At 35.2% G+C, this 27964-nt stretch overlaps 5 protein-coding genes across 23 annotated transcripts; 4 read left to right on the top strand and 1 right to left on the bottom strand.

The window, feature by feature from the left end:
* Positions 1–4: 4 nt before the first annotated feature.
* Positions 5–27963, bottom strand: LOC136340266 (uncharacterized). 7 transcript variants are annotated; one of them, XM_066284216.1, is made up of 6 exons: positions 27620–27963; positions 2060–2184; positions 1650–1820; positions 1362–1541; positions 1102–1284; positions 5–782 (listed from the first exon to the last, which is right to left on the bottom strand). In XM_066284216.1, the coding sequence occupies exons 2-6, from the start codon at positions 2081–2083 to the stop codon at positions 489–491; spliced, it is 852 nt and encodes a 283-aa protein (XP_066140313.1). In that variant the 5' UTR covers positions 2084–2184; positions 27620–27963; the 3' UTR covers positions 5–488. The 7 variants fall into 7 exon arrangements, with proteins under 7 accessions (XP_066140313.1, XP_066140307.1, XP_066140312.1 ...); XM_066284210.1 differs by lacking the exon at positions 27620–27963 and adding an exon at positions 16725–16933; XM_066284215.1 differs by lacking the exon at positions 27620–27963 and adding an exon at positions 16777–16933.
* On the top strand, positions 4327–7762 carry LOC136340269 (uncharacterized). The gene is made up of 5 exons (XM_066284222.1): positions 4327–4482; positions 5260–5469; positions 5534–5698; positions 5762–5926; positions 6721–7762. Exons 1-5 carry the CDS (start codon positions 4435–4437, stop codon positions 6970–6972), a joined length of 840 nt encoding a protein of 279 aa, XP_066140319.1. The 5' UTR covers positions 4327–4434; the 3' UTR covers positions 6973–7762.
* LOC136340261 (actin-5C-like) lies at positions 14651–19680 on the top strand. Of its 2 annotated transcripts, none has more exons than XM_066284193.1 (2): positions 14651–14791; positions 18215–19680. In XM_066284193.1, the coding sequence occupies exon 2, from the start codon at positions 18230–18232 to the stop codon at positions 19358–19360; it is 1131 nt and encodes a 376-aa protein (XP_066140290.1). In that variant the 5' UTR covers positions 14651–14791; positions 18215–18229; the 3' UTR covers positions 19361–19680. The 2 variants fall into 2 exon arrangements, with proteins under 2 accessions (XP_066140290.1, XP_066140289.1); XM_066284192.1 differs by lacking the exon at positions 14651–14791 and adding an exon at positions 17132–17268.
* LOC136340262 (actin-5C) lies at positions 14651–22024 on the top strand. 2 transcript variants are annotated; one of them, XM_066284194.1, is made up of 2 exons: positions 14651–14791; positions 20532–22024. In XM_066284194.1, exon 2 carries the CDS (start codon positions 20542–20544, stop codon positions 21670–21672), a length of 1131 nt encoding a protein of 376 aa, XP_066140291.1. In that variant the 5' UTR covers positions 14651–14791; positions 20532–20541; the 3' UTR covers positions 21673–22024. The 2 variants fall into 2 exon arrangements, with proteins under 2 accessions (XP_066140291.1, XP_066140292.1); XM_066284195.1 differs by lacking the exon at positions 14651–14791 and adding an exon at positions 17136–17268.
* Positions 22536–27173, top strand: LOC136340263 (uncharacterized). Of its 11 annotated transcripts, none has more exons than XM_066284205.1 (7): positions 22536–22620; positions 24056–24332; positions 24565–24710; positions 25156–25324; positions 25384–25499; positions 26040–26195; positions 26867–27173. In XM_066284205.1, exons 2-7 carry the CDS (start codon positions 24088–24090, stop codon positions 27100–27102), a joined length of 1068 nt encoding a protein of 355 aa, XP_066140302.1. In that variant the 5' UTR covers positions 22536–22620; positions 24056–24087; the 3' UTR covers positions 27103–27173. The 11 variants fall into 11 exon arrangements, with proteins under 11 accessions (XP_066140302.1, XP_066140295.1, XP_066140299.1 ...); XM_066284198.1 differs by lacking the exon at positions 22536–22620 and adding an exon at positions 22806–23257 and having other exon boundaries at positions 24565–24714; positions 25160–25324; XM_066284202.1 differs by lacking the exon at positions 22536–22620 and adding an exon at positions 22808–23240.
* Position 27964: the final 1 nt, after the last annotated feature.

Genomic DNA, 27964 nt, shown 5'->3' with positions numbered 1-27964 from the left:
GCCAAATTATTAAAAAATTTTAATTACTATAATTACTTTTTTTATTACTAAAAACCTAACAAATTCAAAAAGAGAACCATCACTGAAGCCACAAACTTATTGGTCATTTGAAAATTTACCTTCACCAAAATATACAGATGTACAAATACTCATGATAATACATTAATACATTTCAGTTATTAATTATTTGTTTATGTCGTTGAAAATGCTTAAAACAAACTATTAAAAACGTTAAATTAATATTATGTTTTATATTTTTCAACCTGGATTTAAGAAAAGTTAGAAAAGGGCACTCCAAAGTAGATTCATTACACAAACACAACTCGTCTAAAAAACAATTCTTATGTTTTTTTAAGTATCAAAAACGTCGTTGATTTTCTGTTTCGGAGTAGTCATTATTGAGCACACATTGCTTGAGTACAATAACTTTAATAGGTAATGTATTCAAAAATTGTAATAAATATGCCCTTTGGTGAATATAAATTTTATCAATTGCCAGTACGTGAGATGTTTCTCCCGCAGACAGTATATTTATTGTTTTGACCAATCTCGATAAATTCGTAAGTTAAACCGAAGTGAAAGAAGTCGCTAATGTAAGCACCTTCTGGATAATTCTCTATAACCATAAACGTCGAACCGGGATATTGCTTCTCCAAATCTTGTCTTATTTCCTCGGGCACATTATCTTTGGAGTTGCTTTCCAGCATCCTGTCTACCAGCGATTTTAAAGCACTTTGAATTATTTGGTCTTCTGGTTGACCCATTTCCGAATCGACCACCCCCTACAGAAAGAATTAATTCAATTTAGATATCTCTTTTCATACTTTATAGTTTTTCAGGTAGTACCATAATTGCAGTTACAGATACGAGGATTATAGCATATAGCGTGTTCTAAATTGTTTTCCAAGCCGGTTAAATGGGAAAAGTTTTCTCTCCATGAAGAAATTCCCGTGAAGGGATCATACTTATTATATTCGAGTACAAAACTATACTTTCTCCCATATCGTCCCAATACATGGAACATTAATTTGGGACACACTAGCGCAAAGAAAATATTTAATATTTTATTTGGAACTACGAGTACTCTTCGGATGCACTTACGAACAATGCCGGTTCAACAGTAGACTTCGATTTTATAAATTTCTTGTCCTTGTCGAAGACCAAATAACTGGAGATAGCCGCTGTTTGGCCCATAGTTCTTCGCTCGTAATCCTTTTCAACTTCGTCCTTTGTGTCAACAACAATGGTTTTGTTGATAACGTAAAAGTTATCTTCAGCTACTGCCTATCGTTAATGCGGTTTGAGTTTTCAGTTTGCAGGTTCATTAAGTTTACTTTGGATACATATGCAGGATCACTTACAAATATATGGTCGTTTAAGTAAAGCTGGTGCGTAATATGTTCCTCCTCGTCGAATTTATAGACGATCATCTCCACATTTAGTCCTATGGTGGAAAGAAACCTGAACCAATCACGCATTTCTATGGAGTCCTCTATAGCATCATCAGCCATATTGTCGTTGGCCATTGATAATTCATCTTTCTATAAATCAATTTAGTGAAGATAATTCATTTCCTGATTTAATTGTGGATGGCGGTGTTTGTCAGTAAATATTTTCAGAATATTTAATAAATTCAGAATAAAAATAACCTGCTTATTAGGGATGAATAGTTCAATGGTCCTCACTTCCTTTAGACTTCCATCTTGGCTGTAAATATTTTGTGACCCCACAAAAGTTATGTTAGATATGTCCATTCTTTCAAATTCTTCCATGAAAGTCACGATCGCCTCTTCTTTGTTATCCAAATGTTGTAAACGCACCTGTGAGAATTGAAGTACATATTTCTTGGCGTACTCCAAATGAATGGATTATGCAATTTTTTTTCCCTGGGGCGTAAAAGTAAAGTTTTAAGCCCTGGGCAAGGATGAAAGTTATAGTCCTAAATTTAATGACATTTTATATACAGCTGCCTTGTCGCACTCTCTTTTTCTAGTATGTCTATCTACACCTGTTACATTGTCATATTCTTTAATTAGAAAAATGTTTTAAAAAAGTTTACCAAGTCTTTGAGGAGCATTAGCATGTTCTCCACCTCGTTACTGGACGCATTATCCTCTTCAGAGCCAAATGATTTTTTTATTTGATTTACATTCGAATCTCCTCCGACTAAATAACTGCTTGCAGCTGTAAGTACAAACACAAATAAATAACTTGTAATAGTCATTTTACTGTGAATTCGAGGAGCTACCAGCACTACACTGTGAAGACAAGAAGCCAGAAATGGAGATTTTTTTAGTATTGCAATATCTGATTAAAATAATTTATATGTATCCTGTGGCCGGATACAAAATATTGGTTGACAAAAATAGGATTATTTTTATACCGAAAAATGTCTCCACCTTGGATTTAATCGCATTTTCCAGAAAGTTAAAATTTTTTTCAGTTGTAGTAATATGTAGTACTTAGTAGACATTGCTTAAAATACAGCGATCTTTCGGACACTGTGTACATAGAATCGGATATTTTTATATGATGGATGCAGATATTATATAATTACTCTTATGACCTGTTTGACTTCATTAGTTGATAATCTCTTACCACTTTATTATGAATACAAAAACTAGCTACCCACAGAATTGTGGCGAGGGGGTCAAAATTCATATATTTTAAGTTATTGTAACTGCTGCTGCTCATTTTTTTCTACGTAATTTTTTTATTGTGTCTGTTATGTCTTTTGCCTGACTAAATATTAATTTTTTGTTTCATTTATTTCCCCATCAAATGCCGAAACAAGTTGAGACAGGGACGACGAATGATCACAATAACAAAATCACACAGTCGAAAATAAATTTTATATATTATAGTCACGCCGCACTGGATTATTTAAAAATTATGTTTTTAAGTTTAGAGAATTTCAGAATCATGTTTCAATTTTTGTATTTCATAACGGCTGCAAAAGCCAAAAAAAAAAACAAAAAACCTAAGAAATAATAAATCTAAATCGTGGAGTCTTACTTGTGGAACGGTGAATTTTTTTTGAGACAGTGGCGTAACATAAAAGAAAATTGAGGTGTGAAAAACGCATTCATCGCTGAAAAAATATCTGTCTGTACATTTTTCAAATACTTTACATTACTGAAGATATAAGATATACGAAAGAATGTGTGCTCCAAACCTGAGCAAAAGGTAAACACAAGAAAAATTCTTAAAACTTGTGTGCGGTCATGAACAAAGGTTCACCCTTTAGTTTTTGAACCCTGTGACACAGGAAGTTGAAACTTGGTGTAAGGTAAACCCTGAGAAAATTCTAGATTTTCACGCAAACGCTAATGTCAAAAAATGCCAAATAATGGCTGGAGACTAACTTGAAAAGAGTCTATAAATGGGATACCGGTTAATTATTAAATTTTTCGATTCACCTTAATATTTCAAAAATTTTTCACCTAATACGCCCTATTTCGATTTTTACCTGTTTTTCAAATATTTGGTTCATTTTGCTCGTTGAAAATTCAATGTCCCATAAAGTAGCAGTCGAAATTCGCGTTAAAAGCACGATAAGTGAAAGAAGAAAAATATTGAAGTATGATTGACCTGCTTAAATATTAATTAACTATTAAATATCCCAAAATGGAACAATAGAGGGCAACATACTAATATACAGAACTAGTTAGACAATTAAAATGCCTTAAATTAGAAACAATTGTACTTCACGAAATTAGGCTGATGTTCTCCGGTTGATATTTAATTTAAATTTAAGCATATTTGGTTTCTAAATTTGATCAATCTATTCTAGTACATCACAAAACAAGACGAAAATAGTAAATATTTGAACTACAAATACGTAGATATGGGTATAGATGGTTAATAAACTACTGGAGATTTCACTAAAATGTGTAATTTTCTTTCCTGATTAGATCGTCCTGGTATAAAGCAGTATATCTGCTACAAAAATACCTGTGTAACAGATAAATTGTGAAGATTTCATTTTTATCATTTTTTGCACATAAATTGTTACCTCTGCCCCACTGTACGCCACAGCGGCACCGCACATTACTTTCTAAACTTTAGTTTTAAAAATGTTGTTTCCATGAGAACTGCTCGTTTATTTCTGTTTCTATGGAATGATTATAAATAAATTATACTCTAGCATTTAATTCTTTCAAATGAATAATCCAAAAATAAAGAATAAAGTTTTTGAACATCAAATAACTACTTGTAGTATTAATAAGTGGATGGAGATAAATCCTCCAGGCATAAATGAGGAATAATAAACACAGATAACCTCTTTGATTTTTCCGGACATTTCTTACATAGTTATTATCAAGAACTATTTCATTTTTTATTGTTTAAAGTTATTTGTTGAGTACACTTGGCGGAACTTATTGACATTAAATAGTTTTCAAAGAAGTGATCTGACGGAGGCCATTCCACTAGATGGAGGGCAAAATTTTAGCTGTAATATGTCTTTTGACAGCGTCACTGGTGAGTTACCCATTCTTTCTGCCTTTTTTCGTTTCTTTGAATAGGAGTTTTTTTTGCGACAACCTTGGAAGTACGCACTTTATGTTAAATTTTTCTACTTGAAAGTAACGTTTTGCCTGTCGAAACCGAACAGCTGATCTCAGTTAAGGGATCGGAAAAACAATTTTTCAATCGCTATTGATTTTTTTCGATCCCTCTCTATCCGAAATAACCCTGTAAGACTTTAAACTATGTTAACAAAGGCAACAACTTTGGAAACATATTTCACATACAGCAAACAAAACAAAATCAAATATAAATTATAAAAGAACCATCAAAGCATCAGCCAAAGTCAGTCGTAAAAAAATTTATATGGAAATTGATTTAGCAGGGCTCTCCAAGCTAATAAGTGTCGCTTACGCCTTGGCCTGAAATAGGCACCATATTTACCTGTATTCTCACATAAATAACTAAGTGTTTTTACGGCCGCCTGGGAAGTGTACGCTTTCTACCTCAAATGTCGGCAGTAAAAAAATATTTTGCGTCACACCTCCGAAAGTGAGTTAACAGACCTCTCCAAAATGTCAGGCATCGCTAAGTCTCCATCATAGAATCTACCTTGCTCGCCCTGAAAAATATTACTTTCCGGTTTTGTAATGCAAGCATAACTATTTCGCTTGTTTTCTTCTGTCCTGCAAAAGCCAGGGATATTTAGCGAAAAGTTTCTTATTATCATTATTAATCATATGATATTCAATTAAAAAACACCCCAAAACTGCCATGAAGTGTGAATTTTAGGTGGTGCATTCCGCGTCTATAAACAGCGATAACAGCGATAGCAGCGAAGAACAGCAACGACTCAAATCACTGGAGAGTATAAAAGAATTCGTTCGTAATGTGGAAAAATATAATTTAAACGTGTCGTTAATCAGTTCTCACCGAGAATATGCCTCCAGGGGATGGGCCAAAGAATTAATATCCATCACATGGCATATGCCCACTAATAAGGTAGATATAACGAATTTTTTCAAGTTGTTTATGACGAAAATTGCAAACTGAAAACTATTCACAGCAACATTTGACTGAGCCCACGTTGGACGATAGCAAGCAGAAGCGTTATTTGGAAAAAATGGAACGACTTGCGATAAAAGAAAACTGTGGGGCTAGAATCAGGGTTATACCAATTAAGAATGGTGAGGACCAAGAGGGCAGAGCAACGACTGTCAATTCAAAATATGTACGACTTTCGATATCTAAACTTCTTGATCTTTAAATATGATATAGCAAGGAATGGTTCTAGGTAATTGATTCAAATGGATACGATTATTTGACCACCTACAAGAATGAATTGTCAGGATTTAAACTTCCAATAAATGAGACTTCGGAGATTTTGTACAACTATATAATCAATAACCCGGCTAGTGATGGAATAGTTAATATTCAGATCGTTACAGGCAATGTAGTGGTAAGTATCAAAGGCTTTGAGGAACCTCGAAAAATGCAGAGTGCTCGTAACTATGATTAAAAGCAATTATGGATAATTGACAGGTAGACAGTATTAGAAACCTGTCAAATTCTCCCTTTTATCAATTTTGACATTATTTTCGTTCTATTCGTAATTGTTTATGCGACTTACATATGTGTCAATAAACTAGATAAGACGTTTCTAATGCTACAATTTACAACAGTGGAAATAAGCACAAACCTAATAAGCTCATCTCAAATTACCATAACAATACCGAATTTCTCCACTATCTATTTTTAAATTATGAGTTTCTTTATGCCTACTAACATAAGCGCGCCGAAGAGAGATCTGCGCATGAGCAGAATAGGGATTACTATAACGGAGTACCATTTTTGAGGTCCCAACAAGTTTCTTATATTATTATTTATGAGTTTTTAATAGCATCTCGGACGATGATTAAAAATATATAAAATTCTATGGAAAAATTTATAAAAAATGTTGACCGCATTCGGCTGGGCTTGAATCAGCCACAACTAGCTGCAGATTTTTCTACCATTTAATCACAGCCCACGATGCCATTAATAATTTACACATCTTTCACAATTCGGAGTTATCACTCTTAAATTGTTATTGGGTCTTAATTGATTATTATTAAAATTCCTTTAGTTAATGGCATTTGTATTAGAATAATTGTTCAATTTCATTAGGAAAAAAAAAGAGAAGTTTAATGACATTTTAGTTGCATTTATAAACGTTTTGTTCTCATAATCATTTGATGGCAATCCTTTTATTAGATTGAAGTTGTTGACATCACGGAAGACTTCCCACCAGAGGTTCTAAGAGAAATCAAGAAAATCGTTCCGAAACTTTACTTGTCAACGGATGAAAAAGACTTACTGGCCCGACTAATTGGTGAACGCTTAGACAAGACATTTAATGCCGATTACCAAATTCTGATAGGTGTTGATAAGGTAGCCATAGGGAAAAGGCCTTACGCGCATTTGACCGTCGGAGGAATCAGCATGTTCCTTTTCAATCAGCAGTAACATTTTGTTGGAAGGAACATCTTTGTATTCTACAGTATGTCCACGATATGAATGCTAGTACGGAGAGATTCACAAACGTCAATTTAAACAAATCTGGTTAATTTGGGAAAAGTTACACAATTTCCAGAGTAGTGGAAGTGTGGTGAAAACAGATATCGAAAATGGTTTCTTTTCGAAACCTTTCAATAAATAATATCAGTACTTAGATGTTTATAAAACATTTTATTAACATCAAATTCACAAAGCTAGGACTGATAATTAAACCAAAGTATGAATGTTAAAAAATGTAATGTTTTTTGTTAGAAACAAGTAGAACTTGAAGCAGGGCCTCATGCATCACACACCTAGGGTCTAATATCCGAAAAATCACTTCCGTGTTTGATTTTAATTAGATATTTGTCATGGTCAGGACGAAACAAACATAAAGTATTTTTTCTAAATTTTGAAGTCCCCTTTAGATTATTCTAACGTTTAAAAAATGTTGCGTTTTAAATCATATTTGACGCACAATTTTTTTAATATTTCATTTTTTGATTTATGATAAAGTGCCGTAGAAAAGCCGGCCTGGGTTTTTTTCATCTATAAATAATATGGGGAAAAAAGAAAATCAAAATTTGGGAACTTCAGTTTATAAATTGAAGTCCCAAATTAATATACAACATCTCCTTCCACCACTTCGTTGTGCCACTTTTCACTACGCGAACTCAGTATCCCATAGCGTTTCAGACATTTTTTTTGTGTTATTTTTTATCTATAATCCAAATAGAAATAAAATTACGTAAATTAAAAAGTGTATTTTTAACAGTCCTTGTTCACATAAGGAGTCCTACAGCCATCAGAATTCTGTGAATACCAAAGGGTCCAAAACCCGGGACATTGGCGCCTATATTCATCATGAAACTTGGATTTCTGGGTGACATAAAATACCGTATGTTCAGGACCCACCGTCTTCGTAGTGGTATAATTCAAAAGTTAGACACACACGCCGAGAGAGGATTTCTGAATTAATTATCCTGCCATCGACCAGGTAGTCAAAACGTTAATGTATTCCATTCTCATCATCGGGTTGGTCTTTCGTGAACCAAATTTTTCAAGGCGTACAAACGTAAATATACCAATATCCTTGAGAGGTAGGTACCTGCTATATCAAATGAAGAAACAAATCTTTTACTTAATTATTTGCTGCGTAAGTTTCTTTTTGCTAATCAGTAGATCGTCAAAATTCCCTTTTTTTCTAGTCATCTGTCTTTTGTGCGCACCAGGTCATTGATTTATATATTTGAATTTTTCCTGTTTTTTTTTTCACGAGGAAAATTTAAAAAAGGTCACCCGACCAGCTGTTTTAACGGCCGGGTAGCGTGGAATTCCTCGAAGCGACTTCCGGGATACCTAAGAAACCAACTTTCCACGATCCGGAACTATCTCTGGAGATACGTACATACATATATCTTCAGTGTCGTGAAGGCATTAGAATTCTTTATACAATTCTACAAATACAAATTATCGTCGTCTTTCAACGGTTGAATGTTTATTGCACCCCTATTATGTGGCGTATTTCGCCCGATTCTTTTCTTTACTCGGTTATTGCGTTGTTGCCTTAATGTCCTTCTTGAGTAGCGCCACGCTCCATTCGTTCCTTTTCTTTGGCCACCGCAGAAATGGCATTACTGGAATGGTTCCACATTTTTTCCTGTGTCTATGTGCCTGATTTTAGACTTAGTGTCTACTATATGAAAAGGTAGAACTTCACCTAGAATTCAAAAATGCAATAATATACACAGTCTTAAATTAAAAAAAAATAAATAAAAAATAATAATAATAATAATAATAATAATAATATTGGTATATCGTTCGTTGTTGGGGTACTCTGTAGAATTTTTGACAATTTTTTAAATGCTGTATTTAATTTTTTTCTCTGATTAAAGGGAGAACCTCTGATGCTCAGCGAAAATATTTAAATATTTAAGAGAGTAAAGTTGGTGATTATGGCGCGAAGCCGAAACCACGCATAGAAATTTTAGTAACCATTTCACGGGTAAGAAAAGGTGCAAATAACAAACTGTCTTATGTATGCTATTCGTTAATATGCATTTTTCAAATAATATTCATTTACACAGTGGCTTTTTTTTGCAATTTTCTACCGTTCTTTGAAAAGATGCAAGTTGAAACTGAAACACCCTGTAGATACATCTACACCTGCTTACGTCAGATCGGGAACCGGCTCGGTTTAATTTTTATACGTATTGAATGAGTTTAAAAATTTTTATCATTATTATGTCGGTAAAACGATAAAACAGTCTATATTATTAAAAATTGCCTTATCACTTTAATTGCGATTAGCCCACAATTAAACAGTATACATAAATACCTTCATAGCACGTAATAACGGTTTCAGATAAACCTTCCCTGTTATTTCGTATCCATATAAGGCAATGTTTTTTTTTTCCAACTATTATTCCTCCGTTTCAGCGTTTTTTAAATATTTACTAAATTCGAGATGGGAGATAATTCTCTCATAAGTACGTCACTATGGGATGCGAACGTTTATGTCTACTCATTATCATAATTAGGTCAGACATAATTCGTCACACAAGACTTTCTGGCCTATTTTTCTGATCCTGTCATGTACAAGGGTGTTTGATTTTAATGAGTACCTCCTATGGGGGTTACAAAACTTATTGGTTTTGGAGATATTTAATTTTCAACAAGTTTAAACTTATGGGTGCGGCGACATTATTGCTATCAAAAGATAAGATATACCGCAAAACAAAATTAACATGTAAATATTTTTTTTGAGTAAAATATATGATAAATTTTCCTTCGAATTGCAGAAATACCCATATTGTCGAGTGTTTTAAACTCGTAATTATTTGCTTAAATTACTCAAAGTACGTGTAAAAAATATCAGTGAAGTGGTTGTTCCTTTGGGTACCTCTAGGCGTCAATGGTACAGAGACTCCTTACGTTGGTTATGAGAAAACGAATAACATTTTTTATTAATAGGGCTGCCGTAGCTGTGTAGAAAAAAAAAGAGTACTTTTAATTGGCCAAGACAATTTTCAGTGGCGCCCCTATTAGCTAGAATTATACCAACAGCATTAGTTTTTTTTGCCACCTCCTAAAACCCCCGGACACCAAAATTCAGTGATACAAGTCAAAAGACTGTAAAAATATGAAATAAAATTAAAAATTAAAAACATTCTGTATCTTTGTTAATGCTATTAACTTTTGGAATACAACAATTGCACTGAAAGTTAATATTTTGATGGCTGAAAAATGTCATTACTCTTTATTCCATTATTTTGGGGACATCCTGTATGTACTTGCAGGTGGGTATACATCTTGATCAATAAAATAAAATTTAAATTGTCGAGGAAGGTCCGAATATGTGAATGCTTGTGAAGCAGAGACGTCACTCTTTAAAATTACAATAAGCTAACGCAGCACATTTGTGGTGATTTAGTGTTTCGCACTTCGGCTTTGCTTCAAAATTTTAAATTAACGTATTCTGACGCATGCACTTCAAGGTAGCTGCATAGTACTAGATGAAAAATAAGTCCTTTTGCAGAAAAGGTCGTCTTCAACGAACTTGACACCAAAACGCACACACACACACACACACACACACACACACACACACACACAACTTTTAAGGATATATTTTGCAATACTTAATTTTTTGGTATTTTTGGGGACATTTATCAGTGTCCTTGTTCATTCAATGGTCTATCTTAACGTGTCTCAATCTTTTAAATCTCTCATTTTATCATCATCACTGTATTTGACCACCCGTTTGCTGCAGGGGCCACAATCCATTTAGTCAAGGTCCATAGTTTTTTTTATTAAATTTATGGAATAATTTGTGAAATTTTTATGAGGAGCGATCAATAAAACAGCAGAGGACTGCGAACCTGGAAATGTTTCCATGAATTTTTCCCTCTTTTCGAATTAATTATTTCATACTTTTCTGCTGAATATGCGGAATGAAGTCAGCATTTAGACATCACTTAAATTATTCCACATCCTACAGACAATTAATTAAATGCGCCCATAGTCGCCGTAGGCCATAAGCGCATATATTCAATTTAGGAGAAAAAGCAAGTCCATGTAAGGAGAAGTCGTCTCGAAAGGTATGCACTTCCATTAATGGACTGGTAGGTAGTAGTGTTTTCTTTTCTGTCTTTGGTTTTCATATTCTCGCCATAACGGCATCAGTATCAGTTCTATTTTTGTACAGATGTTATACAGAATGGTCAAATTATTTTAATTTACCATATGTGCCTCCTAAATCGCTCGAGTCGGAGGGTCTTCTGAATTTTGTGAATTCGGAGACTATTTGCAAATTTATCTTGGGTCATGAAATATCGAGAAAAAACCTTCAATCTCAAACACAAAAAATCAAAACACTGTTCCAAAATTAATCCAAAATCAGCAATGGTAAATCATGGTTATTCATCACCCTGTTTGACATGCTGAGGATCACAGATTAGATATTACGATATACAGTGTGTCTCGAATTGATTATACGTAGAAGACAATTTAGAATAGTGAAAATAACATATAGTTGGTCACAATAACAGTGAAAATAACATGTTATTGTGACGCACCATTTTTTTTGACACTTGGGTCGAAAACAGTCAAAAAAGTGAAAAAACACACGGCAAAAAGGTTTCTGAATTAAAGAAAGAATTCGAATTTCAGAGTCCGAAGCGTGGTAACGCATCACAAAAAGGTCCAGGGGGGTAACAGAGGGGATGATCTCAAAAAAATCTGTAGATTTTAACACATGCCGATTGTGGTAGGCAGATTTTAATCACTACTACAACATGACTGTAAAGCTGAAGTGATTCGGAAGTATATATTTTTTTAATATGATATTTCAATACAATGTACTTCAATAATTAAACGTTTGTACTTTTCATTTAAATGCAGTACCATAATAAGTTAAAAGAATGCGACTGCTCCCAGAATAGATGTCCATAATTTCCGAATACCCTGTATATACCAATCCTTTTTAATTAATTTATCATGTTCATGTAGGAACATCATATGCACTTTACGTGTCCTCCATGAAAGGAAATACATAGGTAGTGGCTCCTCAATAACAAAAGCAGAATAAATTACGATTCGTACGCAAGATAAATGTAAATGTTTAGTTTTAGCATAATAAGCTTCGGATACCTAAACTGCTTCAAATTGAATTAGGCAGGTAAATACTTGAACAATAAACATTTCGAGACTTAATAGTAAGATAAGTAAGTTCTGCGAAAGTTCAAGAAATCATCACATATTATTAAACGAACAATAAATTAGTTATTAGTACGACAACGTATCTTCCGCTTTTCCTCTTAAGATAATGGTGAAAAATATAACGTGATTCATGGTCTCCGAAAGCAATGACGTGTTTCCTATGACCCTCCGTAAATAAATGGAAAATGAATGAGTTTCTTTCCTTGACAGTAATTTTATTGAAGTGATTCGACTGGACGTGAGTGTAATTATCATCTGAATGACTCATGGTCGCCAGTCGCAGTCCATCGTATTACGAATTTTTTCTTGTCGCTCTTTTCAACCCAGCACGTTTTAGATAAAAAATTATACATATATTTGTATGTATGTATCTGGTATATAGATCTATGGCATTTAAGGCAATTGCTCTGTGAGTTCCTGACGTATCGGCCTTCGAAGTCTGAAAGTGGCGAAAAACCGGTACTTTTCCGCGTTTTGGAAATTTTGAGAAAAAAATCGAAATTTTAAACGTGCTATTTTTCGATTTAATGGAATGACATCAAGAGTCCTATATCGATTCTAGATACCTCAATTGGTGAAGCTCTATATGTTAAAAAATAACATATAAATTTCAGAGCCCGTCTTAAATCCCCATACCCCCTATATTTTTTGACCATGTATGTAAATTTGATGGCCTTAGCATTCAAGATGGCCGATATCTTCAAAAATACATTTAAATAGAGGGGGGATCACGTGATGCTTTTTTGACCAGAGTAATTTTCTCTTTCCTCCTTTTATTACTAAGTTTTTTTTTTAATTTGAAACCCAACATATTAAGCTTATGACGTAAACTGGGCGCATTCAAAACGTCGCAATGGAGCTATTTTCAAAAATACAAATAATTAAAAAAACAAAATAGTACTACATAGTTATTTTAGTCCTCTGCCACTTTCTATTCCATCGGGTGATTAAATTTTTTATTTACTAACTTCTCACTTATTACTCAAAAAGCTCTATTTTTACACTAATATTTAAGTATTTCCAAACACTAAATTTAATGAAATTAGCAGAAACTTGTGCATATACACGCAGATGCATGAAAAGGGACCACTTTCAGCTTTTACCATAATACAATCTTGTATAAGACAACTTTCAATTTATGTATGTATGTATGTTCGGTAAAGGGATCTTGGAAACTAGCAAAGCTCTGGTACTGGTTAAATTGGCAAAAAATTGTTTCAGTTTTAGAAGTTTTATGGGACCCGTTTAAAATAAGTTTTATTTATTTTATAAACATTTTCTTGGATTATCAGATATCAGAGAAAAACAAATTTCGCCTATTTCTTCTCATCTAGTCAAGTCATTTGATTGGTTTTAGAATAAGACACGCTTATCAGATTTTTATGTCAGCTGCTTGAGAGATAGGACATAAAACCAGTTTTTTTAATTAAGAAGTTAAATTACGGCTTTAAAAAAAAAGTCTTTTCCTAAGTATGAAAAAGATTTTGCCGCACGTTCGTAGAAAAAATTTGTTGAAATGATTTTTGGCAACTCAGGGGTCAGTAGGCGTAAATATTTCAAAAACTGTAGGAGCTATAAGGAAACGAATGGAAAAATTACGCTGTGATATTTACCATCCTGAATTACAAAATTTACAAAACAATGCGTTTGCAGACTTATGGTGGTAATTCGGCCTTTGTTTCACGGGAAGAGTCAAAAGTAGCTTTTGGGTCAAATTCGAAGTAGTTCATGAAAATGCATCACGTTCTATTGTATTTATTATATTCCTTTACATTTCTTTCTGCATGTATTGAACACAGGCGAAATCTGACCATAACGCAAACATTCACCGCGTAAAAACTCATCATTGAAATTAATTCGACTTGTATTTTTAGAGCAGAAGTGTAAATCCACCGGATTTCTTAATTTTTAATTGAAGTGAAAGTTTAAATTAAGTCGAAATTTTAAAAATGGGAGGCGTGAACTAGGCATAAGTTCACTAACAACTAATGTGGTCAATAGCAACTTCTTTTTTATTTTAATTTTAATTAAATTCTTCAACAAGTTCATTTTCATCATCAACCGTCAACGCAGAGCCGTAGGACCTGCGGCCTGTCCTGTGAACCGTCGAGAACCATAAGCGAAAAGAACAAACAACGTGTGTGTGCTAGAATGAAATGCCACTATTGGAGGCCACCAATCACAGTAAGAGCCGAGTTTTATGCCCATATATGGTAACGTCACTACACGAGGCCAAGTGGGGTCGGGCGAATCCATTCGTCTTACCGCGAGGGGAGGTCACATTTATGACTGTTTATTTTTCTAGTTAATAATTATTTTTTTACGTTTTTGGAAAGGTAAGTTATAACACCATCAAATCAGGCTTCAAGTTAATGTCAAATAATTACATCACGTTTGCGTCCTGCGAATTTCTGCAGGGTGAAACTTTCCTATTTAATAAATCTACCCCTCGGGTTTGAGAGTGGACTAGTCGGAGCGGCAAACAAACGGATTTTTCCCATTCCTTAGTTTTAGTTGTTCGTTTCGCTGAAATCGTTGTTATCTTGTGACGTGTCTAATTTAATAAACGGTAAGTTCCAATTTTTGATAATCCATATGTTGCCAGAAAGCCGTTTTCTTGCCTCACTTGTTATGCATAGCCAAAAACCAGATTAATGTCGATTTAACGTAGGATTAAACGGTTCAAAATTTACCGGCTTTTGGTGACAGCGTTCTTCTCCATAAGCACCACGCACCACCGATCCCCCATTTCAATAAAATGTTACAGTAGGATCTACCTACTAAATCTCAGTTTTATTTTTATCCGAAGTTGGTGGTCGGCAGGCACAAGCTAAAAAAAGAGCACAGAAGCCGCCAGCCGGTCTTTGGTTTTCGAAACAATTTGTTTGGCTACAAAGGTGACCCTACACCCTAGCTACATAAAAAAAATTCATATGAATATGACAGGATATGAGTTCTAAAAGAGCCTTTAAAAGATGGCGCCCCATAAATAGTACATTCCGGACGTTATGCAAGTAAACTTGAACGGTTCAAAACCGCTGAAAAATTATAATTTGAAAATCGCATTTTTTTAATTGACCCACTCGGCTTTTCGGAACATCGCCGCAAAGCTCAATGTGCATCGAACCATAAAAATGATCAGTTATTATTTTTTGGTGTCAAAATATACCGTTTTCCTCAAAATTACAGCGAATGGTACTCATTATTCGAGTCCTCAGGATCTGTGCCACTGGTAGATATAGTAGTTTTTTCATAGCCGCAGTGAATTTCCAGAAAAAAATTTAACTCCGGCAAGAAATTTCTTGTCCATGCTCCTTGAAAGAGAGGACATTCTAAGATGTTTAGAAAATTCCATTCGTGGGGCGCGGTCTACGAACGACAGTGGACCCCCAAAACTCATTTTCAGCTGTTAAATTGCGTAGTTTCAAAACTAACGAAGCATTTAGAAACCCTCGATCCCCCTTCTAACGAGTTTTCATTGGAACCCTCATTATTATCAAACAATACATACTATACGAAATCTAATGATACGACATTATTATAGCTATTAAACATCCTTGAACTAGATAAGAAATAAATTCTAAGTTAAAGTTGACTCTTCTAGGCATTTTTTACATAAAAGGATTCATTCAACCTATGGCTTTACTTATGTACTTATAATAGAGTTTTTTTGAGTGGTACCAGGAAAAATTACTGCAAAGCAAACGGATGTAAGTACAAAAACACTGGTTGTTGTCTGGGAGAATAGCCGCATGTATCAAAAAGTCACCAGGCGCTACAGTTCTTTATATTTTTATCGTCTTACTATTTTCTAGTCTTAATATTAAAACATTTAAATGATTGTGTGATTTTGTTCAGGTCGTGAATATAACGTTAATGTATGGCCTTTTTGCATGAAATTCATGGATTATTACTAAACTAAAGCAGCTAAAAAAAGACGTTTAACGCGAAAGTTGTAGATCTTTCTGAAAGGGAAAATTTTATATACAGGATCGGTAAGTCCCACTAAAAAAATGTCCTTTTTTCGAATGGAACAACCTGTTTTTTGTTCAGTTGTTGATATCTGCTTAAAATTGTAAAGAAAATTCTTACAACGCACAGGAAAAGGCATTTTTGACACATTTTGTTGACTAAATGTTATCTTTTGCCTGTTTCGAAGTTCCCTTTAACATAACGCCACTCGGCGTTATTTTAAAGGGAACTTCACTTTAGATTGATCTCTCCTATACTAATTTCTTCCTTAGAAAAATAGATTGGCAAAAGCCTTACAGCTTCCGTTTTAAGCTTTTTTTAGTTGTCTCATTTAAGAGAATAGTGTACCGTTCGTATATACACATAGCACCCCTATGGAAAAATCTGTACCTGCCCTTAAGCAATAAAAACCATAAGGTCGTAAACGATCGAAAAATTTGTCAATCGGCTGACTAGCCTGAAATGACTGTGTTTAAAAAATGTGTGTGGTATGGGATGAAAGAGACTTCATTTTTCTTTAGGCGACATACCGGTTTCCCCAAACGTTGTTAGAAGTAAGGCGGTCACAGCACTCATACTTACTCTCAACATTTCTGACAGTTGTGTTTTCTTATAATTTTTATAAACCATCCACCGTTGCGTGGCATGTGCGACTACAATGTAGGTGCCGAGATATTTTTAACTGCGTTAATGTTAATGCTAAATAAGGGAATTCTATATTCGTAGAAGGTGGTAGCATTCGATCATTAACCATTTACAAAAACGGCATTTTTCATTGAAAATTGAACGAAAAAGTATGTCAGATCGAGCGCTGATGATTTCCGAGGCAGAGGGGGGAGGCAGCGAACGAAAATCGATGCAATACAATTCCTTATTTGGAAATCTTTCTTGCCATTGGTTCAATGCGCCGCCGCTACTGCGCCGTGCGCGAGGTGGGGCGTCTAATAATTATAAATGGAATACCGCTTTTGAATTTCACACATTTCTGTCTTGTGATATTTTAGAGTGAGTACGGCGGTTTGGCTGTGGTTAACGGAATAATAAAACTTAGTTTTCACCCATATACCAATTAAAGTAAGTTGGAATCCATAGATATTTTTGGTGCTTCTCTACCGATTTAAGACCGGCGCGATTTGTGGGTGCGGATTTGTACATCTTGTGATAGAAGTATATTGTGCTATTTTTCGAAGGATACTTCATGGATTTGTTTTACGTACCTACTTGTCCACTTACCACTGATAAGTACTTATTGCTTCCTTAGGGCGATTAAGTCTATATATTCCCAGTGGAGTTTCTAGTGTTCTTTTTTTTTACATTTTTTTGCAATTGTTATCCTGTTAAAAGTTTTAAATTATTATTAGGGGTACATACACGTATATCAATTTGTCATGATAAGTCTCGTTTGAAACATTGTGTGCATGATAATGGTTAAAATTTTTAATTCGCCTGATCACATCATTCAAAACTTACGCCGGCCGGTACGTACCGGTTTTCGTAACGGATTTTACTGATCGCTAGCTTGCGCCAACCATTCCGTTTCCCGTTCTAAAATTGACCACTTTTCAAATTTTAAATAGGTAGAGAATATTCCGACTTCAGACCGGTTTCAACGCTTGAACAGAGCCACTAAATGTGTTAAACCATTTTAACGATTCTTGGTTACTATGGGGGTAGTTCACCACATACGCGTTCAACAATAATTCCCGGTCTAGGATTATTTGATTGTCAATATCTGGTTGGTCCATTATTGTTATTTTTTGTTGGCTTAACGAGTTCAATTTGTGGAAATTAACCTAATTGATGCGAAAATCTTCTGTAATAAGTCGATGTTAGTTTTGAATTAGGAATTTTTGTTCTTGCAAAAGGTAAGTATGCAGTAGAGTAGAAATTCATGATTTAAAATTAAACCGTAACTCGTAAAGTTTAGGTGAACTTCCCCAGTAATTAATTCTAAATCTGTGATATGTTGCAACATGATTCTATTGGACGTTGATTTGACAATCTTTCCCTTTCTTTTCAGCACTAACAAATCAACATGTGTGACGAAGAAGTTGCCGCTTTGGTCGTAGACAATGGATCCGGTATGTGCAAAGCCGGTTTTGCCGGGGACGATGCCCCCCGTGCTGTTTTCCCCTCAATTGTCGGTCGCCCCAGACACCAGGGCGTCATGGTCGGAATGGGCCAAAAAGATTCCTACGTGGGCGACGAAGCCCAAAGTAAAAGAGGAATCCTCACTCTAAAATATCCAATTGAACACGGTATCGTAACCAACTGGGATGATATGGAAAAGATCTGGCATCACACTTTTTACAACGAACTTCGTGTGGCTCCCGAAGAACATCCGGTACTCCTCACTGAGGCTCCATTGAACCCCAAGGCCAACAGAGAAAAGATGACCCAAATCATGTTTGAAACCTTCAACACCCCTGCCATGTACGTCGCCATTCAAGCTGTTTTATCCTTATACGCATCTGGTCGTACCACTGGTATCGTACTTGACTCTGGAGATGGTGTCTCGCACACTGTACCCATCTATGAAGGATATGCCCTCCCTCATGCCATCCTTCGTCTGGATTTGGCCGGCCGTGACTTGACTGACTACCTCATGAAGATCTTGACGGAACGTGGATACTCCTTTACTACTACAGCTGAGCGAGAAATTGTCCGTGACATTAAAGAGAAACTCTGCTACGTTGCTCTGGACTTTGAGCAAGAGATGGCTACTGCAGCCAGCTCCAGCTCCTTGGAGAAGAGCTATGAGCTTCCCGATGGACAAGTGATTACTATTGGAAACGAAAGATTCCGTTGTCCAGAGGCTCTCTTCCAACCCTCTTTCTTGGGTATGGAAGCTGCTGGCATCCACGAAACCACCTACAACTCCATCATGAAGTGCGATGTTGACATCAGGAAAGACTTGTATGCTAACACTGTGCTCTCAGGAGGTACTACCATGTACCCAGGTATCGCTGATCGTATGCAAAAAGAAATCACGGCTCTGGCTCCATCCACGATGAAGATCAAAATCATCGCTCCCCCGGAGAGAAAATACTCCGTATGGATCGGAGGTTCCATCCTCGCCTCTCTGTCCACCTTCCAACAAATGTGGATCTCGAAACAGGAATACGACGAGTCCGGCCCATCCATCGTGCACAGAAAATGCTTCTAAGTTTGTTAGTCGTTTATTTATTATAATTTGCATCGTTCGCATTCCATTATTCCATGCATTTTTTATTATTTTTTTTGTATTATATTCGCGATACTTACGAGAGGTCGCCGTGCGACCAGGACTGCCATTTTGATATGGGATGAATTTAAAAAGACCGTACACGTAATATGCACTAGGCCAAAGTATTAATACTATCTTTTGTAAGTTATTACCTGTTGTGCAGAATAAGACTCTTTTATTTTACTTATAAATATAATTACGTTTTTAGTCATTATTGAATATTGATGGAAAAGTGTTTAATAAAAAAATTGAAAATTTAATGGGAGTTTTAGTGTTTACCTCAAATATCTATATTTAGCCTTTGGTAGGTGTTGAAGTAAATTTTTGGTGTGGGGGATTTATGATTTTTACAACTGCCCCTGTTTTTAAACTGAAACAACATATGTATACGCTCTTTTAGTGACTAACGACGGTCAATAATCTCATGAGGTGATCGTGACCGGACGAGGCTTAATGATATTTTTATTTAATTGTAGGATGGATTTAAGCACATAATGTCCTTATATTTTTACCGAAAGTCCATTGTCAATGCGTACCAGGTGAAGCAGACACTTCGTGTTTTTAATAAACTTTGGGAAATCTAAAAGAATTTCCTTTTTCTTTACATGCGAGTGAAGTATCTGTGGAATGTGACCTTCCCCACTTGGACGTAACTCGATTAAAGCAAGATACATATGTATGTAGATATAATCATATGGCAGAGCTTTGATCTTTAGATTGGCAAAAAGTAGTTTATAAAAAAAAACTGCAATGAAGAGCACACAGAATTCTTATGGCTTTCTTCTGCTGGAGAAATACTCTCACGGTATGATCTTGCCCCCCAAAACCATGACTCAGTACTGGAGCCGGAAATAGAAAAGCGTAATGTTATTAAAACAAGAAAAAATGCGTAAATTTTGTCCGGCAGCTCAACTTTTTGTGAAGGCGACATGATACATCAAGGGATTCATTAAAGGTCTTAACTATCATTGCAAACGTTAGACGTATTTTAGGTACTTTAAGGGTTCACCTGTTTGACTGTAACTTATACGTAATTATAGTTCTGAACATATTATATACTTGACTGTTGGGTCTAAAAAGAAATTGACCGATTCCGTTTTTTTTATTGCAGATAAATCATCATGTGTGACGAAGAAGTTGCCGCATTGGTAGTAGACAATGGATCAGGAATGTGCAAAGCCGGTTTCGCCGGGGACGATGCCCCTCGTGCCGTCTTCCCTTCAATCGTGGGCCGTCCCAGGCATCAGGGAGTGATGGTCGGCATGGGCCAAAAAGATTCCTACGTGGGCGATGAGGCCCAAAGCAAGAGAGGAATCCTTACCCTTAAATACCCAATTGAACACGGTATAGTAACCAACTGGGACGATATGGAAAAGATCTGGCATCACACTTTCTACAATGAACTTCGAGTTGCTCCAGAAGAGCACCCTGTTCTTCTGACAGAGGCTCCCCTAAATCCCAAGGCCAACAGGGAAAAGATGACCCAAATAATGTTTGAAACCTTCAACACCCCCGCCATGTATGTAGCCATTCAAGCCGTATTGTCCCTATACGCCTCTGGTCGTACTACTGGTATTGTGCTAGACTCAGGAGATGGTGTCTCGCACACTGTGCCCATCTATGAGGGTTACGCCCTCCCTCACGCCATCCTTCGTCTGGATTTGGCTGGTAGGGACTTGACCGACTACCTCATGAAAATCTTGACGGAACGAGGATACTCATTCACCACCACTGCAGAAAGAGAAATAGTCCGTGACATCAAAGAGAAACTGTGCTATGTCGCTTTAGATTTCGAACAAGAAATGGCCACCGCTGCAAGCTCCAGTTCCCTCGAAAAGAGCTACGAACTTCCCGATGGGCAAGTAATTACCATCGGAAACGAAAGGTTCCGTTGCCCCGAGGCCTTATTTCAACCTTCTTTCTTGGGCATGGAAGCCTGTGGTATTCACGAAACTACCTACAATTCTATTATGAAATGCGACGTTGACATTAGGAAGGATCTGTACGCAAACACGGTTCTTTCCGGAGGTACCACTATGTACCCTGGCATCGCCGATCGCATGCAAAAGGAGATAACAGCCCTAGCTCCATCCACTATGAAAATCAAAATCATAGCTCCTCCAGAAAGGAAATACTCCGTTTGGATTGGCGGGTCCATTCTGGCTTCTCTGTCCACCTTCCAACAAATGTGGATTTCTAAGCAAGAATACGACGAATCAGGTCCATCTATAGTTCACAGGAAATGCTTTTAAGCTTAATATTAGTTATTCTTATGTCAGCATTCCGATAATACTCGATAATCTATTACGTTTTGTTCTCTCGAATATTCCAATTGTGTACTGTTATTTAACATACTTCTTAATGTAGGTGGCTGTACGGCTGGACTGTCATTTTCCATTTTATTTTTAATCATTTTAAATCAAAATTATTGGAATGAAACTGGATTTAGGCTTACCCTTTGATTCAATTGAGTCCTAACGGCTCGAAGTGCCGTATATGCGCCAAGCCAAAGTATTAATAATATAGATAATGAATAACATTTTTCTAAGTTATTATTACTATTACTCTTAGGCTCTCGCATATAAATAAACTTTGTAAAATTAATTTAGTTGTTTTGTTTGGCTCCAAAAAAATCTAAATTCATGTTTAAGGTAGGGTGTTTCATGAAAACGGCACCTCGTTTATTTCTTTCGTCGTTCTAGAATAATATTTTAAATACAACATGATAAAAACAATTTCTATTTACGTAATCACTTGCAGGGATGTATTTTTGTTTATTCAGTATAATGCACAAAGAAAATTTAAATTACTGATGCTTCCAAAGAGCCGAAACGATGTCTTAAAAAATCAATTAGATCCGTTCTTTTTTAACCATTACGTCCGTCTTGACAGAAATGCCTACAATTTCACTCTTTGAAATAACTTCTACGATCTCAAAAACTAAAAGACATACCTCTTCGTTCCTATAGGATGTAATTTCAGCAATTAATTTTTAGCTTTAAAATCGGAATTAATGAATTTTCATATAACAATTTATTTGGGCGTATGGTTGGTATTCCCTCTACTCGAAATTGTTGCCTGATGGAAAGTACGATGCTATCAATTAATTATTGCTTATCGATAAGTTACATGTTGCATTGTGCAGTAAAGTGTCTAATGTTCTGTAAAATACAGATTTTGACGATATTCTTGATGTTATGGTGAGGAAACATTACAATAACGAATAAATGAAAGATAGATGTGGGGCTGACGTTTGAAACTAAATTGTACGTTTGAAGTCCGTATTTTGTGGTAGGGTATAACCAACGAGAATTATAGAAGTACCTATTAATTAAGTTTACTACGGTCAAGCATTATAACAACCTATGTCTAATTTAGTCTTAGTCATTGAAAATGGGTTGGTATGTGCGTACCTAACATAAAGTACCTTATAGAAAAGTACCTCATTCGCATATTAGTCAGGGCATACCATTCAATTAACCAATGTGTTATTTTTAGAGATCTGCATTCGCAATGGTATACGTATAACAGCTTGTGTATAATGGTTCCGGTTCGCGCTTCTAACTAAAATGTGGTACCTACCGATTATAACGCAACTAAACATTTCGTAGGTGCCACCACATAACACATTCGAATTTGCAATAATAAACAGTTTCTTCGTGTTTTGCGTGAAAGTTCCAAATAAGCTATTCCAGGTTGTTTTCGAAGAATGTGTTTGATAACAATCAACGGACTGTGGTAGTAGAGCACACCTTGATGTGATATTTATTTAGCAAGATTATTTAGTGTTTCCAAGGAACTTGTCATTCCTTTGGTGAATGTACGTATTTTAAGTAGGTAGGTACTCATTATTTATTTTAGGTAAAAATATAGGTACCTACTTGTAATTTGTTGACACTTTTACATGATATAACACTGATAGGTGGGCATATATTTATGGGTTTTTCTCTCTTTCTCTCTCTGTCTCTTTGTGTATGTGTGTGTTTGTGTGCTAGTGGTAGTGTGTGTACAGTGCGTACATTCGAATTGTGAGTTTTATTATTCCAAAAAAAAAAACAAAAACGAAGAGGGTCAAAAGGTGAAGTTAAGAACTGCCTAGAGAATATCTTTTGCGCTTGATAATGCCAAAAAAAGTTGTGTTTTATTGTATAAAAAAATCACTACTAAGGTTTTTGCGGAAATTGAATACAGTGTTCAGAAGACACCATTTCTGTATGCCGTGTAAAACCTTTGATCAAAATACAACTAAAAGTCAATTTTCACATATGTATAACAGGTAATGATATGCTCTTGCCGAGAATACTGCTTGTAGATTCCTTAACGTAATTGGAAAGCCACAGGTATGAGGTGCCAACAAACTCACTTATATAGGACAAAATGGTGAATGTGGATCAGTACGGCAATAGAATTTAGAGCGAAACAAATCGGGAAGTTTTGTTGAATTTATGAAAACACTGTTCATATTTTAACGTGTGGTACTACGCCTTGCACTGTTTTCAGTACTATCCCTATATTACGGAAATGAGTCGTCTGAATATTTTGTAATATGGAATTTTTAAATAATTTAGTGAGAGAATTCTACTCTCTAAATTTGCACATTAACAGTCCGTATAGCCACAAAATCTTAATTTTTAGGTCCTTCAAATCCATCACATCAAAATTATCAAATGAATAATCTTAAATCGACATTGGTTCTGGACATAGGCTCAGGGCAAACCAAAGCAGGACTAGCTGACCATGGAAATCCCAGTTGTAAAATTTCAACATCAGGAAATTATCGCAGTTCCGAAATATGCGATCTTAAAGAAGGCAATAATGTTTCGGTATCTCCGGTACAGTGTGGAATTATAAAAGACTATGATCGTGTAGAAGATCTTCTTGGGCACATTTATGAAGCTCAGTTGGTTTTAAGGTAGGCAACAGTAGTAAGGGCGCCCCTCAGACTATAGACTTTTTGTCAGCCGACAGTTTAGTCAGTGACTTATTGGTTCAAAGATATGCATGAGAACGCACATCCACCCACTGTTTATTACCTATAGTACCTGTATATTAAATCGACCGATCTTACTGAACTGTTGGCCGACTGTTTAGTCTGCAATCTACGGGAAGTCACAGGAAACGATTAACATCAAAAAGTCTCACAGATCAGACGAGCATCCGGTATTAGTTACGCAACCACCAAAAAACCCTCAACGAGACAAGAATAAAATAGCAGAGTTATTTTTTGAAAAATTCCAGGTACCTGCGCTTTACGAAGAAATGCATTCTGTTTTGACTTTTTATTCTTCAGGTATGTAAAACTATTACAAATAAACCGGTAATTTATAGGAACGTAACATCACCCGCTATATGTATGTTACAATCATGATGCAGTTAAGAATCATACATTAATATAATATGGACATCATGCATCTCGTAATATAGGGTGTTCATGTATAATAATATGTGAAGACACTGAATGTAACAGTGTGGGATAAGTTGCCATTGCATGTACAGGATAGGCCAATTTCAATAATTGTATAGGAAATCTCGGTAACTATAGGAGATACTAGGATCACAAACGGAGCACTTTCGATATTTAGCGGAGCGATTTAAAATTTTCGATCATCGAAAGATCGAGTTTGACAATTTTCCATAAACCTTCACCATTTAGTTCACTAACTGTATATCCTATAAGATACTATATTGTAATAAGAGTTATTTCATAAGCAACTACTATGAATTTTATATTTTAGGAAGACCTGCTGGATTAATAGTGGAAAGTGGACATGGAGTGACCACTGTAGTACCAATCGTAAGTGGCTTTGCAATATCTGATGCTATTTTAAGGGTGAATATTGGAGGATCGGATATCGATCAATATCTTTCCAACATATTAAACGAAAAGAAGTCTATAAATGTTAAGTAAGTCAAAATATTCGTCTAATAAATCGGCAAAACAATGAAAATACTAAATTTTCTAGTGCAGAAGAGTCCAGATTATTAAAGGAAAAACTCTGTTTTGTGCCAGATCAGATAAATTATCGTGATACACTCGCAAGAGAATATTTATTGCCTGATGGACGAACGGTGACTCTAGGTATTTACAGGGTACCTTAAAAGGTCTTGTCGTAAATGATAAGTTGTAAAGAGGAGATCTATATAAGCTTTGTGCCTCATATAGGAAAAAATCCTATCTCGCTTGCTTACAGGTATACAGGGCGTCAAAATTAGACTTTTGTATCGTTGGCAATAATGAACTTTTGACGATGGAAATAACTTCACAAGTAAATGATCAAATCTGGCTAATCGTTTTAAAGTCTTATGAAATTAAAAACTTAATTGTGGCTATACCTGTAAAATAGGAATAAATTAAGTTCAATTCTAATTATTAAGATATTTTCTAGCTATAAAATTTCGTTGTAAATGAAATAATCTATATCTATTTTGTAATTAAAATTAATCTCTGAAATCCTATTATAACTTTGAGGACTCGTATATTTGTAAGTAACAGAGATAGGTTTTTTTTACATAAATTACAAATATTATCTTGACTTCTTCCCGTTCAGGTATTTACGACATGATCCTTCAGAAAAATCTGTATTTCCTACATTCCTATATATTTTATATCGAATTTCAGCTGAGGAGAGGTACAACGCCACTCGTCCCCTTTTTGAGCCGTTTTTAGTCGAACAATTTGATACACCCGGTATACACGACATGATTTTTCAATCAATATTCAAGTGTGGAGTTGATTTAAGGAAAGACTTCGCCAATAACATAATTCTGTCAGGAGGTAATTTGGTTCTATACATATCTTAATATTGTACAATGCATGGGCAGGTACCATAATTAATTGCATTCATTAAATAAACGTGACGATACTTATATAGGGTATCTCAAACTCGACGCTCCTATACCTATTTTAATGAAAACGGAAATTCATATGAAAAATTTTAATCAAGGGTCTTCAAAGAGGTGGTATGACCTCCATTTTGATCTGAACAAGTTCATTTCTACAATATCGGACTTAAGAATTATGACGTCATCAATGATATTTTTCGCAGAAATATACCTAAATTCCGATAAAAATATGTTGATCCTATTTTTTTATAGAACTTTTGTTAAAGAGCTATTAAAGTTTGTCCAGCTCAATTGAAGACTCATAGTAAATTTTTTTCTCTTTAGTGTTCGTTTCCATAAAATAGATATAGGGCCATCGTGTTTGAGACACCCCATATATGATGTGTCAGATAAAAAGGTCCCCCGGAATATATTTTTGTTGAGTATGTCTTTGAACACCTGTGCGCTCGCGATTTTTCTTTAATCTCAAATAGCATTCACGTTCATTCGTCCAAAACGTATCGCTAATTTCCAATTAACTTGATATATTGCTAATGATTTTCGCTTTGCAGCTGATTAAATCTAAGATTTATTAAAAAGCTATAGATATTGCTTTTTTTTAAGGAAATTCGCTGTTGAGCGGTCTCGATGTTCGCCTGAAAAGCGAACTGGAAAGTAAAGTACCTGCTAGAATGAACATCAACATCATTGCTGACCCAGACAGAGAAATACTAGTTTGGAAAGGCGGCGCCATATTAGGCTCATTGAGTACTTTTACGAAGAATATATGCGTTTCCATACAGGAGTACCAAGAACTCGGTGAAAGTGCAATTAGAAATAAATTCTTATGCGGTCTCTAAGTATATACAATAATTATTATTGTGTAGGAAACTGTTATTGTTAATAGATGGGTATCGGGTGTTCATGAGAAGTGGTCTCTCATTTTTTTGATAATTTCAGAAAGAGAATAGTCATAAATTAAATTATTTGTTCATTTTTCCAATTTCAGGCATTGTTTGTTAAATAAAATGAGCATCTAAATCATCATAGTTAAAAAAACGTGAAAATTCATTGTGACGTCAACAAGAAAAGTCAAAGATGGTTGCCAGAAATCGAAATGTTGGATTCCGAACATAACACCTTCTTTTTATAAAAAAGGTGAAGTTGCATTTATGAGGTCTAAACCATTTTTAGTTAGCTCATTAAATAAGATTAGGAAAAGATAAAGTCTTTTCGAAATTTCAGTTTTTATCCAATATCTCTAACATTAATCGGTACTTTTCAAGTTTTAAAACAGTATATGGTTATCAACATTCTCATGGTGGAGCTCCAGATATGAACATCTACATATATATAACTCTAACAAAGTTCACTTACCTTCAAGAACTAACCACTCTTAAAGAAAATATTTCACATTGCCCATAACAACGGCAACTTTTCGAAACTTGAGTTTTGTTAGATTACGGCTCATAGATGAAACGTACTATGAAGACACCTTTATGGATTTACAAATAAATTTATCACACTACTTTGGAAGCGAAGGAACCTCTCAAGATCGAAATGCCGCGACCTCTTCACTATGCAAAATGCTGCGTCGCGAATAAGTGCGACAATTCATTTGATTCAAATTTCAAAATAACTCAATTCAAACATCTATGGAGACGCAGGTGGCGACAGCGTGTTGTCTACTTTTTCTACATCATTGAGCCGAAGGCGTTACGC

Source organism: Euwallacea fornicatus, chromosome 7, assembly GCF_040115645.1.
Source record: "Euwallacea fornicatus isolate EFF26 chromosome 7, ASM4011564v1, whole genome shotgun sequence".
NCBI lineage: Eukaryota > Metazoa > Arthropoda > Insecta > Coleoptera > Curculionidae > Euwallacea > Euwallacea fornicatus.
This window is presented reverse-complemented; position numbering and strand designations above follow the sequence as displayed.

Coding starts and splice junctions, on each gene's coding strand:
- LOC136340269 (XM_066284222.1), top strand. CDS start 4,435: ATGGAGGGCAAAATTTTAGCTGTAATATGTCTTTTGACAGCGTCACTG. Junction 5,470..5,533: donor GGCATATGCCCACTAATAAG/GTAGATATAACG, acceptor AACTATTCACAG/CAACATTTGACTGAGCCCAC. Junction 5,699..5,761: donor CGACTGTCAATTCAAAATAT/GTACGACTTTCG, acceptor GAATGGTTCTAG/GTAATTGATTCAAATGGATA.
- LOC136340263 (XM_066284205.1), top strand. CDS start 24,088: ATGAATAATCTTAAATCGACATTGGTTCTGGACATAGGCTCAGGGCAA. Junction 25,325..25,383: donor AAGAAGTCTATAAATGTTAA/GTAAGTCAAAAT, acceptor TAAATTTTCTAG/TGCAGAAGAGTCCAGATTAT. Junction 25,500..26,039: donor TGGACGAACGGTGACTCTAG/GTATTTACAGGG, acceptor ATCGAATTTCAG/CTGAGGAGAGGTACAACGCC.
- LOC136340262 (XM_066284194.1), top strand. CDS start 20,542: ATGTGTGACGAAGAAGTTGCCGCATTGGTAGTAGACAATGGATCAGGA.
- LOC136340266 (XM_066284210.1), bottom strand. CDS start 16,824: ATGGTTTATAAAAATTATAAGAAAACACAACTGTCAGAAATGTTGAGA. Junction 1,542..1,649: donor TATTCATCCCTAATAAGCAG/GTTATTTTTATT, acceptor ATTGATTTATAG/AAAGATGAATTATCAATGGC. Junction 1,285..1,361: donor ACTTAAACGACCATATATTT/GTAAGTGATCCT, acceptor CATTAACGATAG/GCAGTAGCTGAAGATAACTT.
- LOC136340261 (XM_066284193.1), top strand. CDS start 18,230: ATGTGTGACGAAGAAGTTGCCGCTTTGGTCGTAGACAATGGATCCGGT.